The sequence below is a fragment of the Chiroxiphia lanceolata genome, chromosome 11 (assembly GCF_009829145.1).
Source record: "Chiroxiphia lanceolata isolate bChiLan1 chromosome 11, bChiLan1.pri, whole genome shotgun sequence".
NCBI lineage: Eukaryota > Metazoa > Chordata > Aves > Passeriformes > Pipridae > Chiroxiphia > Chiroxiphia lanceolata.
The window spans coordinates 16,949,323-16,961,469 of NC_045647.1; the positions used below are offsets into that span (position 1 = coordinate 16,949,323).

At 47.9% G+C, this 12,147-nt stretch overlaps 1 protein-coding gene across 1 annotated transcript in view; it reads left to right on the forward strand.

The window, feature by feature from the left end:
• Positions 1 to 116: 116 nt before the first annotated feature.
• The window catches only part of MAPKAPK3 (MAPK activated protein kinase 3), a 124,547-nt gene continuing 112,516 nt past the window's right edge, over positions 117 to 12,147 (forward strand). The window contains exon 1 of the mRNA XM_032699563.1: positions 117 to 854. Coding sequence (XP_032555454.1) covers positions 702 to 854 — 153 coding nt within the window. The 5' untranslated portion in view covers positions 117 to 701. The remainder of the gene's footprint in view (positions 855 to 12,147) is intronic.

Consider the following 12,147-nt stretch of genomic DNA (forward strand, 5'->3'; position numbering starts at 1 on the left):
CACCCATTTGACCTAGAAAGGATTCCATTATTTTTTGGCCTTGAGATTCATTTATATAGAATGTGACCAGATTGGATGATAGGTCCAAATTCTGGCTTATATTGGCACATGGATTTGCAGGTATAACAGGACATGACTGACCTGCACATTTCAAATTCGGTTCTGTTCCAGGATCCTGATGCTCCAACAGTAAATCAGCCTTTGTTTCCCACTCCTGCTGAGTGACATGCCATTGAAGGATCAGTGCACATGTTACAATACCTGATCTACAGCCCTTGACACTTGGTGGATGCTGCCAGAATGAGACTAAACACTGTAATAAAGATAGTGCTTCAGATCAGTGTCTTTACAGGAATTGCTCTGCAGTTATTCAGACCTGACAAAACACCTGGCACCCACACATTGCTCTGATAGTAATACAAGTGCCCAACTTCCATGCGAGGCTGTTACTAGCAAGACTTTACACAGAAGGCCAGAGTTGCTACTCCAGTTTTGCAGATGGAGAAGTTGGAAAACAAGAGGTGAAATGACTTGTACAAAATTTGACAGCAAGCTAAGTTTGGAGTAGGACTCAGTCTCTTGACAGTGTGGGAATAACTGAGGTCTGTCTCTTTGGGAAGGATGACTCAGAGCAGGGCTGTCTGAAACAGCACTGAGAGAAGTCCCTGAAATGGACAGTCAACATCATGACATTATAAATAATGGCAGGATTAAATTCAAGCTGCTGCTTGCTGTTGCTGCTGTTTCCAGTGTTGCAAGTTCCTTTCCTGACCATAGCTAGTGAGAGGAGGAAGGAAAGCAAGCAAAGGAAAGGATCTGGTGTCCAAATGGAAGCAGTTGCTGGGCCAGTGGAGGTGAGCACTCAGTAGGGGTGGAAGTGTCCAGACAGTGACCCTGCAGTCTGTGTGTGCCAGGGATGTGCTGTCAGGCCCTGTCCAGGCTGGACTGGGACTGCACTGCCAGAAACATTAGGCAGGAGGTGCATCAGCAAACTGAGTCTGTTGGGAAGGCTGCAGCAGATTCAGAGGCATTTCATAAGCACTAATGCATCTCCCTTTCCCCTCTACCTCTCCCACTCTCCCTGCTCTTTCATTCCCCCTTAGCTGCTGAACACTGGCCCTGCTTCCCCAGAGAGCCCCGAGCTCTCGCTGATGTCCCAGTGCTCGGGTCTCCAGCTGGATCCTTCCCACCCTCTGGGCTCTTACAGCCCTGTGCACACACTGCCCTTTCCCCCATTGTACCTCTCACACTGCATTTATCCACCCCAGGAGATAGCCATGTCCTGTACACTCTTTATTTGAAACTGTGAGTCTTCTCTGGCCTGTAGTACCTGCCCTGGTCAAACACAGTAAAGGAAATCGGGGGGAGGAGAGAACTAAAAAAGGTCAATTAAAGTGCACTTGAGCCTAGGTTTGGAAATAAAGCCTCAGCAGAGCTGATTTCTGTTTTGCTAGAGTTTTGCCAGAGCCATGAGTACAAATTTTAGTCAAAGAGGTGTTGTTTTGTTTGGTTGTGAATTTGGTTTTAATAGTAATTCATGGGTATTTTTTAAATTCAGTTTCTCAGACTCTGTTTAGAAAATAAATTTAAAGAAATGGGTTCACAGATTTCTCCTGGCTGTTACCAGTGTTCATGTATGAAACAGAGCAACGTGCACAGCTTGCTTTTGCAGGATGCCTTAAAAGCTGGGTTATGGGAGAGTTTTACAGCATCATGCTTCATTCTTCAGGGGCTGGCTGTCTCCCTGCAGCAGGCTGCAGTTAGCTGACCCTCCGAGGGTGCTGGGGAAGGCAGTGTGCTTTTTCTTGGAAGCATCAATCAGTCACTTGTCTGAGCTCTGAGGAGAACAAATCCCCTGTGAGACAGACCGTTGGTCTAATCCAGTAGGGCAAGTGTTAAATTCCTATATTTATAGTAAAGCAATGGTGAAAATGCTTGCATTTCCATGGATTTGCATTGCATAGGGGTTATAGGTCTTGGAAAATCACATGGTGCTGCTGACCTTTTCATAAAGACAAGAGTGGAGAAAAATTGCTGTTCCTCCCAAGAGGCTGGATGTTCTTGTCAGACTCACATCCCAGGGAATGTGCTGGTGTCGTACAGTGTGTTCCTCAGTGCTTTACACGTTTTGGCCCGGGCTCATTTTGGGACAGAAAAGCTCGTTGGAGGTGGTGGTTTTAGGGGGCTCCCCTGGGCTGTGTCTGTGCTGCCCGTGGGCAGGAGGCTGAGCTGCCTCAGCTCCCTGTGCATGTGAGCTCTGCAGAGCTCCCTGGAGCCGCAGGAGGCTGACGCCTCCCTTGTTGGCAGTGTGCGTAATGCAGTGTCTGACAGACACGGAATTTTCTGGGAATTTACTGGGTCTTTGGAACCCAGTAAAACGGTGATTTGATTCCTGAGGTGGTGCTTTCAGAGAGGAGCTTCCTTTGCTTTCGGGCCCCTGACGAGTGTGGTTTGTGTGTGCTCCCATCGGTGTTTTGGGGTCACCAGGTGTGCGGGATCCACCGGGGTAACTGCCCTGCCCCGAGGACGAGCTGGGAAAGGCTCGCGGTTTGGCAGAGCCCTGCAGATGGAGCTGCGGGCCCAGTTTAGCTGTGTCCGTGCCGGAGAGACTCCTGCCTCAGCCTGCCCGCTGCGTGGGGAGGGCCAGACCCCAGAGAGAGAACTGGGGTCAGCAGAGGGCGGAAGGGTCGGTGCAGCTGCAAAGTGGGGCTTTAACCTCGATTCCTGTGCCGGTGAAACAGCTTCGACACTGGGCTCGTGTGGACAAACTGGAAGGGGACTCACAGCTTGGTACAGGACTGGGGTTGTACCTCACGCTGTTGATGGGGGGCCTGAAGGCCCCCTAGGGCTGGAGGTCAGAGACAGAGAACCATTCTTGTTGTGGTGTAATGTCCACATGAGCACCCCAAAGTGCCACCTGTGCTTTCAGTGTCCACCCAAGATGTGGGGTGAGAGGGCCTTTCCCAGGGACCTTAGAGAGAGAAAGAAATATGTTCATCCTCACAGAGGATAAACTACCTGTGGTCTTGTAGGAATGAGACTGCTGCCCCTGTGAGGCATTGAGTGACAGGGTGACTCCACTGGGGTGACACAGAACATCTCTGGGGACCCAGATAACCGAATGTGTGTGGATTACTGGCCATGTTCCTCAATGTGGGGCCATAGATCAAAATGGCTTGGAAGAGAGCTTGACAGTCATCTAGCCCAATTTCTCTGTCCAAGTAAGCATGAATTTGCCTTACATCATTCCTGACAAATGTTTGCCCAGCCTGACCTAAAAGGCTCCCAGTGCTGACAAGGACTTCTGCATGCAGTCTGTTTTGGTGCTTTGTTGTTCTATCTGCTGCAAAGTTATCCCCTGCAATGGCAGCTCGGAGTGATTAAAGCCGAGCACTTCTCCTGTCCTGAGGTGAACAGCTGCCTCTCTCCTTAGAGCACCTTCCATGTCTGTTCCCATGTTTCCTCAGTCTTCATTTGTGAGGGAAAGAACTCCAACACTGTGTTGTTTCTGTCAGCTGTGCACATCCTTCCCTCCCTGCCTGTGAAACGTGAGGGGACCACGTGTGCCGCAGACACGTCGCAGGTGATACTTGGGCCTCTGGTGAGTGGAATAACAAAGCTGCTGGAGCTCATCCTGTTGCAGAGGAGTCATTTCCCAAGTGAAGACTAAGCCAAAACTTGCATTAACATTTTGTTTGTCTGGGAAAGTTATCAAAAAGTGTATTTAAGTTTTAATAAACTACAATTTCCACTCCAGTTTGAATCCAGAGGGACAAATACCCAGTGAAAAAAGACTTCTCTCTCACAGTCAGGATGATAATGAGATACCAAGAGAGACTTAATCCAGTTTCCAGACTATTTCCCTTTCCATAGATGTTCTGATATGCTTTCAGTTAAGTGTCAGAAGTTTCAGATGTTTCCTCCTGTGGAGGGTCATGTCACAGTCCTTCTCTGTTTCTTTTGATTTTCCTTCTGGGCTTGATCCTGGTATCAGGCCTTTGGGGAGTATGGTGTGTGCAGATCCACTGGAGGTTTTGCAAAATTAACTGCTTTTCAAGGGATTTTCTCTTGAGCAAAGTGCCTTAGATTTCTTTCTCTTGTGTCCAAGGAAAGAAATCCACGTGCCTTTGGATTCACTGTGGGGGCAGAGTGGGTAAGGATAACAAAGAAGGAGGAGCTTGTTTGCAGTAGTTCCTGCCCACAGGCAAGGCCTGAGGAGCTCCAGCAGTGCCCAAAAGCAGGTGTGACCTGCACTTTTCTTCATCTGCTATTAGTAGGTCAGAGGCAAATAAGCTGTCATTCCACTTTGCTCCCTTTGGGAAGTTTAATGCTGCATTTGCTGGAAACTTTCCAGTGGTTCCATCCTATGCTGGGATTCAGCAGATCTGGATGCAGATCCCTGCTGTTTGACAAACTGCAGGCCTGACCTTGGTGTATTTTTGCTTGCTCTGTTCCCTGCTGTTCTGGTTGGAATGTTACTCCTTTGCTGTCTTATAAACCGTTGTGAGAGTACCTGATAGAGAGGATGTGGGTACCCTGTTACATAGGACTGTGACTGTCCTATGGCTCTTCTTCAAGTACACCCAGAAAGAGCAAAGAACAAGCCAACTTCCATGAAATTCCTCTCCTCTGCTGCTTGGTGACAGGGCTCACCACCCTGCTGCAGCCTGGTAAACCAGACTGGCTTTGCTGCTTTCCAGTGCAAACCCAGAGTGAGCCAGAGAACTAGCACTAGTTTTTCTGCAGCAAGAGCATCTCTGAGCACAATGAGAGCATGACAGAGGCTGCTGCTGCTGCTGAGAATGTGCCTCATGTTCACAACAGCAGCTGGTGCTCTGGCAGTGCACAAGTCACATGTGCTGCCTTGCAGGCAGGTGCAGAGAAGTGCTGCCACACCTTGTGGTCTCCGTGGTTTGTCTCCTTAATGTGGTTGGTGTCAGAACTGAGCTCTAAAGATCTGCTTCATCTTCTCCCTTCACCAGCACACCCGAGTGGTCACTCTCCTGTGCCTTGTGTGCTCACCCCAGCATTTTGGGCAGAGTGGGCATCACCATGTCATTGCAGTGGCAGCTGCCCCATCAGCCTTACAATGGTAACCATGGCTCCATGAGCAAGGCTACCACAGGCTGGAGGGCCTTAGAAGCACTGTGTGAGCAAACTGCTGCCTAGGGAGGAAGGGGCCTTGGCCACACTGAATATTTACTCTGGGTTCAGCTTGCTTTAAAGGGCCACATAAGTAGTCTCACACTTCATCCTTTCTTTCATGCCAGGTGGGATGTTCTGAGATCATCCTGTCCATGACAGGGAGCTTTAGGACACATGGCAGAGATTCTGAGCTCCCAGGCTGGAATTTGCAGTGTGGCAAAGAAGAGTTTGCCATATAAATATCCAGGGCCAACAGGTGTGGTGAGAAACTGAGGCACAGCAATGGAAGAGCCATGGCAGAGTCTCAGGAAGAGCTCAGGTGCTCTCAATGGCAGATCTGGCAACTGAGCTGTAGCTGTCCTGGTTCCTCCCTTGACTGGTTCTTTAAATACTGTATATCCCAGCTGTTCCTTGGAAGGATGATAGTGCCTCGAGAGCAGGAAGTAGTGGTTGTTATTCCTTGGTGGAGAGTGTGACCAGAGAAATGTTCGGTTTTGAGAGGCTCGGTGTTGGGATGTGACAGGAGGGTAATTTTCACAGTTGGTGTTACTGGCACAGCCATTGCTGCAGGACCTGGGGCACATAAATGGCAAATTGTTTGGAGGAAGGGAGTGGTGAAGAAACCAGCACATGAAGCTCACCTAGAGAAGATGATCCTTGAGAAAGGGTGTGTTAAAATGAAGCCAAGGTTTGAGGAGGGCTGGCCTGTGCTGCCACATTCCTGCCCTGGCACTCTGAAATCATGGTACAAGTGTGGGGCTGAGTCTCTGTAAGGTGCAAGTTGTATGTAGGAGGCAAACTGAGCATTTCTGCTCAATGTCTGCACTTCAGCAAGTGAGTAAAGCCCCTTCTCTGATGTGGATGTTTTTTGGGCAGGAAACAGTGGACAGAGCAGAGGACTGAGGAGCTTTACTGACTGAGAGCAGAGCACTGCTCAGGGTGTATCACAAAGGTGCCACTGGTCTGAGCTTCTATAAACTTTCTGTAAAAGTCAGGAGTACAGGGGAGGCAGAACTCTGCTTCTAGTGGGATGTCTTCAGTTCTTATGTGGGAGATTTTGATTTCCACTTTATGCCAGCTGCTGTTATTGTTTTAGCTACCCACCTGTTTCTTCTTCTTCTCTTGGTGGTTAGCTTGTCTCTGTGTTTTATGCATACACAACAACATGCACATAGTGGGACATGCCCCTCACTTGGCAGCACAGTGCCCAGTGCCATGGAGGCCTTACCTGGCAGCCTGAGCTGCTGCAAGAGCTGCAGGACCCAGCAGTGCTGGCAGGAGAGTGGCTTCTGCCATCAACATCCTCACTGCTGGAACTGGAATACACATCTAAGACTGGAATGTGAACACAGTTGCTTGGATTGTTGAAAAAGGCTTGAATTATGATAAAACTCCTGGCCTGGAATTTGGCTGATGATTAATTACTTAGATTTGCGTAGTGCTTTGATGTTCCAGCTGTAAATCCAGAGCAAGCTGTTACAGCTCTGTTGACCTCAGTGGAGTCATCCCAGTCATTCCAGTTGGCACACCTGGTGCCGTGTGGTATTTGTGTTCTGTGAAACAAGCGTCCAGTCATTGATTTAAGCCTTTCCAGGGACTGGAGACTGTTAAACTGATGTATCTTTTCTCCTCTCCTCTATTGCTTTGCCACTTACCCAGGACTGACCTGCTTGCCATGCTTTGACTTTGAGCTTGCTGCTCCTCTGGAAGTCCTTCTCTGAGCCTTTGCAGTCTGTGCTGTGTTTGTGTTGCCATACAGTTTAGAGACTCCTCACAGGTTGCTCCATCTCTAGATTTTTACTACTCTATTCCCCTGCCAGTATCTTGTTGTGTAACTCTCCCCTTGCCAATCTTGTTGGCTTGCATGGATAAATTTCTTTATGCTAGATAATTTGGAGTGAGCTTGTGACAGAAAAAATCTAAGAGGCAGTTTAGTCTTGCATTGTCCTTGGTGTGTTGTTGCAGCTGATGGGATTTGCTGGGTGGAGTCCTGGTGCTGCCATGTGCTCTCCATGCTCCAGAAGAGCAGATTAAGATCATACTTGGCTCAAACAAGGCTTCTTCATTTAATGTGTATGAGCAGTGGGCACTCAGGCTGAAAGTAGATTTTGTACTTCAACTTCCAGGTCAGTGAGTTTTTTGTCTTGTCTGTGTCAGCAGACAGTAACCCTTTGTTCAGCAGCACCTCAGCAACACACACACACACACACACACACACACACACACACACACACGTGATGCAGGTCCTGAGTTGTGCAATAAACTCCAGGGTAAGTTCCATAAGCCTGACAAATATATTGTCTGTTCTGCTTCAGGGCTTGATTGTGTGCCCTATTGACCAGCAATAAAGCCAAGACTATGGAGGTAGTTACTTATTTGTTTAATTTGGCTTTTCCACCCGTCACTGCCTGGGTGGAAAAGAAGAAGGCTGTAAATGCTTTGAGAGTAAAAAATCTTGTCTTTGGAGAGGTGATCTGTGTAACTTGTGAAAGCTGGATAATCTAATAAAATTGGTTAAGTATTAGATAAATTACTTAATGTAGTAATTAAGTAATTTTGTTACTAAGTAGGGCTGGGATTAAGGCCAGGGTAGGTCATGAGCACAAAAATTAGAAGATGAAGGCATCCAGAGGAACGCCCTGTAACCTGTTGCTGTCCTGATCACAGAATAACTCCTTGGAATCCCATCTTTGCCATGGTTGGTGCTTGCTGGAACCCTCCCCTGCTGGTGCAGTGTCTGGAAAGGCAGGAGGGGAGACCCCAGCCCACTCTGATGGTGGTGCCTTTTCCTGGGCCCTTCTGGAACGTGTGGGCACTGGCCAGCAGAGCCTTGAGCATGGATGTCATTGTCCATCCCACACAGGAGTGGGACACTTCTCCCTCTCGAGGTCTGACCTGCTGCTTTCTGCAGACCATGGGCAGAGGAGTGAAGGGAACCCCCTTTTTCCTTCCCCTTCTAATCTGACAGTGCCCTACTGCCCCACCCAGGCCCTGCTCAGCCAGCTGTGCCTGACCTCCTCTGACCTCTCTGTTTGTGCTGTGCATCCCTGCAGAATTCCCTCCATCCAGATCATCTTGGACTTTGTTCCTAGCAAAAAATCCTGCTCGGGCTTCTTGGAATAAAGATACAGCTTAACTCAGAATTGCTGTTTCCTGGGAAGTTCTGACACTCTAAAGCTTGTTTGGCAAATTGGTTTTTTCCCTTTAATCAGAATGAAATAATTTGCAAAATTTCCTACAAGGACAGTGTGTCCCAGATTTTGAGTTTTAGAAATGTTCTGCTCTGGGATTTCTGAATTTTTGCTTTGAGTTATATCCATTTTAAGTTGTACATCTTATGTTTCCTGCTGATTTGCTAAGTAAAACCTAGTAGCAGGTCACAGTATGTATATTATATAAGAAAACAGTAGTTAGGTACCTTTTTTTTTTTAATCAGTAAGAACAACTGCTGCTTATTATCAATGAAACATCTTATCTTATTTCCTAGAACAAGAACTCCCTTGTTTGCAATGTAATGAGAGTCTGGCAGTGCCATTCCAGCACCCGGCAATGCCTTGATCTAGAAAATTGGGTAACATTTTGTTGTGGAGTAACAAATATAACTGATTTGTCTTAATGATCTGCAAAGTAATAAAATATTTCACTGCTTTTTCCATGTTAGGGCAAGGCAGTAACCATGCACGTGGGATAAAAACCTCTTGTGATAAAATTTGGATGTTCTGGAATAGAGTTTCTGAAGTGCCAGAAGCAAAGCTGTTCCAAGGAGCTTTGGCAGGAACTTTTATCAAAACCAATGCTCTTTCAAAAACAAATTAAAGAAAAGGCCTGTTCTTAAAAGAAGTTCTTCCCAAGAGGTTGTTTTGTTGTTTTTGGTGCTTTTCTGCTGGCTGTCCTTCTGTCCCAGCAAAGGCACTCTTTGTCACGCTCCTGAGTGTTCTGGTAGAGAAGACCTGGATGTTCTCACTAGGACGTAAGCCCAAGTCTCCATACTGAAAGTCCTCAAAATCCCTTTGTTGCCCCAGCTGCCCTGCCCTGGCTCTGCTTTTGTACTGCTTGTAGCACATCATGTCGGGGGGGAGATAATTCCTCCTCTCCTGCTGTTCAGGAGCCTGTCCCTCCTGCCCCTCGCAGGGAAAGGACAGCGTGCTCTCCTTGTTGGACCTCTTCCATGGAGCCTCCCTCCACGTGGAGGGTGTGCCAGATGTTGGTGTGTCTTTTCTCTTCTCCAAGGTGTTGCCCAAACAACCGACACAAATAAGTTCCAAAAAAACCCACCCAGGATGTCCTGAGCAGGGAAGATGCCTTGAATGACTGGGAGGGCACAAAATCAACGGAGCCAAAGTTTCCTTTCCTGTCCTGCTTTGCACTGACATGGGATGTCTGGTGGGAGGGCCTTGGCTACCCTCGTGGAGGAAGGTGTTCCCGTGGTTACCTTTCAGCATTCACCACTGCAGACACTGCTGGGAATCCACAGTCTAGGGAATCAAATTCCAGTGTGGATCACAGCACAGATGAAGAACTTACCAGTCTTAAATTAAATCCATGCAGCTATTACACCCTATAGTTAAAAGAAAAAAAATACAGAAGCAGCTTGCTTGTTATAAGCAAACATGTTCAGTTTGGGAATAGCATCCACAGGGGAGGAGCAGATCTGGGTGTGACATGGCAAAGGGCTGCAGTGACAATGGGATTTATTTTCACGGGAGTCAATACACAATCCAGGCATCAAGAGTTCTGAGCTGTAAAGTACCTCAGCAGAGAGCACTGGATCAGCAGGGTGCTGCTGAACTGCTCTGCCCTTAGCAAGGCACAGCTGTTCACCCCACTCCACTGATGTAAAGCCTTCCTTTGTCCTTTTCTGAATGGTATCAGTGACAGAAACTCATACCTAACAGGGAGGGCCGAGCTCCCAAAAAGTCAGAAATGGAGGTGGTGGCAGCTCTGCTGCAAATGCAGAGATGGGAAGATGAGGGACAAGTTTTGAGGGCGTAGAACAAGCAGGTTTATGAGTTGGTTTGTGCTGTGTGACCTTAATGTCAGTATTACTGCAGGGATCCTGGAGCAGTGCAGCCAGGGTATGAGGGCAGTTGCTGGAACCATGCCACTGGAATAGCACTGGACTAATTCCCGTGGGTGTGCTCCTCTGAATTTTATTTCTTATAAATAAGAAATGTCCCCACTTGCCCCAGTTCACAGAATTAGATCAAGGAACAGAAGAATTCTTTATTCCCTAGGCTAAGATCTGGGTTTAGCTATGTCCAAATTGATTCTTTATGCAAGTATGGAAATGCCTTTGCTCGTTCCTAAGTGATGTTCCGTGTGCCATTGTTCCCAGTCTGGGTTTATACCGAAGGTGGATCTTTGAAAGGCGAGGCAAAGGCTGGGATCTGGGAGACAGCATGGCTGTATCCAGCACTAGAGGCTACAGGGAAGCACCAAAGGAAGGAAATTAGCAGGAATTTTTCCCATGAGCAGGGAACTGGTGTTTCATTAGCGGGGAAGCCTGATGAGAACTGACCTGTGTTAGGAGAAGGATGTTCATGGCAGCAGAGGAGGATCAGTGGATGTATCTGAAGGGGTTGTTTGGCTGCATTTTAGGGCTTGTGGAGTCTAGTTAAGGGCTGTGCACTTCTGAGTAGGGCAGGTCTAAGGTTTGAGGGCCTGAGGGAGGCTCTGTCCTTCTGTCACCACTGCTTGAGCCAGGGAAGATCCAGGGCTGAAAGCCAGAGTCTGTGGTGTTCAGAAGAGTCTACCATCAAGGGAAGGAGGCCCAGGAGGCCCCAGATCAGGAGGTTCAGGATCTGTGGGAGTTTGTTTGTTTTAAAGGCTGAGGAGCAGAGCAGTGTGACTGGTCCCTGCAGTGTGTGTGGGACTGAGTGCTGGCACTCACCCCATGTGTGTGCCCAGCCAGTCTGGGAATGCTGTGCATGAGGAGCTGGCAGGTGGGAGGAGGGGAGGGAATGAGCTGCTGGAGGCATCAGAGGGACTTTGACTGAGATAGGAATGTGTGGTGAGGGTGTGTCAGGGCTGACATGGTTGCAGGATGGTTTCAGGGAGACAGTCCTGCTACAAACAGGGAGGTTTGAAACCAAGATACAGGAGTGTGCCAAGAACTCTGTGCATGGTTCAGTCCAAAAGATGGACTTGCACAGGGGCAGGTCCAGAATGGGGCTGGGGGAATGAGAAGGGACAGAAAGCTTGGCAGGTGAGGGAAAACCAAAAGAGATGAGTTTGTTCTGCCTAGCAAAACAAAGCCTGGGAGGGAATGGGATGCCTCTCTGTAAACACTTCATTGGCAAGTAAGTACTAGAGGGGAAGAAAAGTTCTTTATAATAAAGATCAATGCTGGCACAAGGACAAAGTGGTGCAAATTTACTATTAATAAACTTAGCCTGGAAATCAGATTTTCAACCACTGGAGTGAGATTCTGGAGCAGTGTCTCAAAGGGAGAAATGAAAACCAAAAGAGCTTTGTAAAGAAGCCTGAGGAGTCTGCAGTAGCAAGTTAAATCTTGCACAGTCTCATTTCCTTTTATGCATGGAGAGGCCAGAGACAGCCTGACCCAACAGGCCAGGCAGGAGCAGGGGAAGCGGCAGTGAGCAGCTGTGATGAAAAATCAATAGCCAAGGTACAAATGAGCTACAGGAGATGGGGAGTTTCAGGATAGCTGAGCTGTGCAAATATCCAGCTTTGGCTGCATCTCGTGTTTAAAAACAGACTTGGCCAGATTTACTGAGTGTAGAGCCTTTGCACACCATATTTTAGAACCAAAACTTGCATGGTAGGATTCTGTGCTAACTCTTCCCTCCCACTTCCCAGCTGCTGCCATTTCCTGCTCCATTCAGGCACGGATCTGCATTGTGACTGTAGTAGGGTGATTTGTCTCCGTGCCCCTAACTCCTCATAAAAGATTAGGATGTGTCTTAGTACCTGTTTTGAGGAATGCTCACCTATAGGACAAGTCTGAACTTTTCAGGCAAGAAAATGAGAGAAAACTGCAAA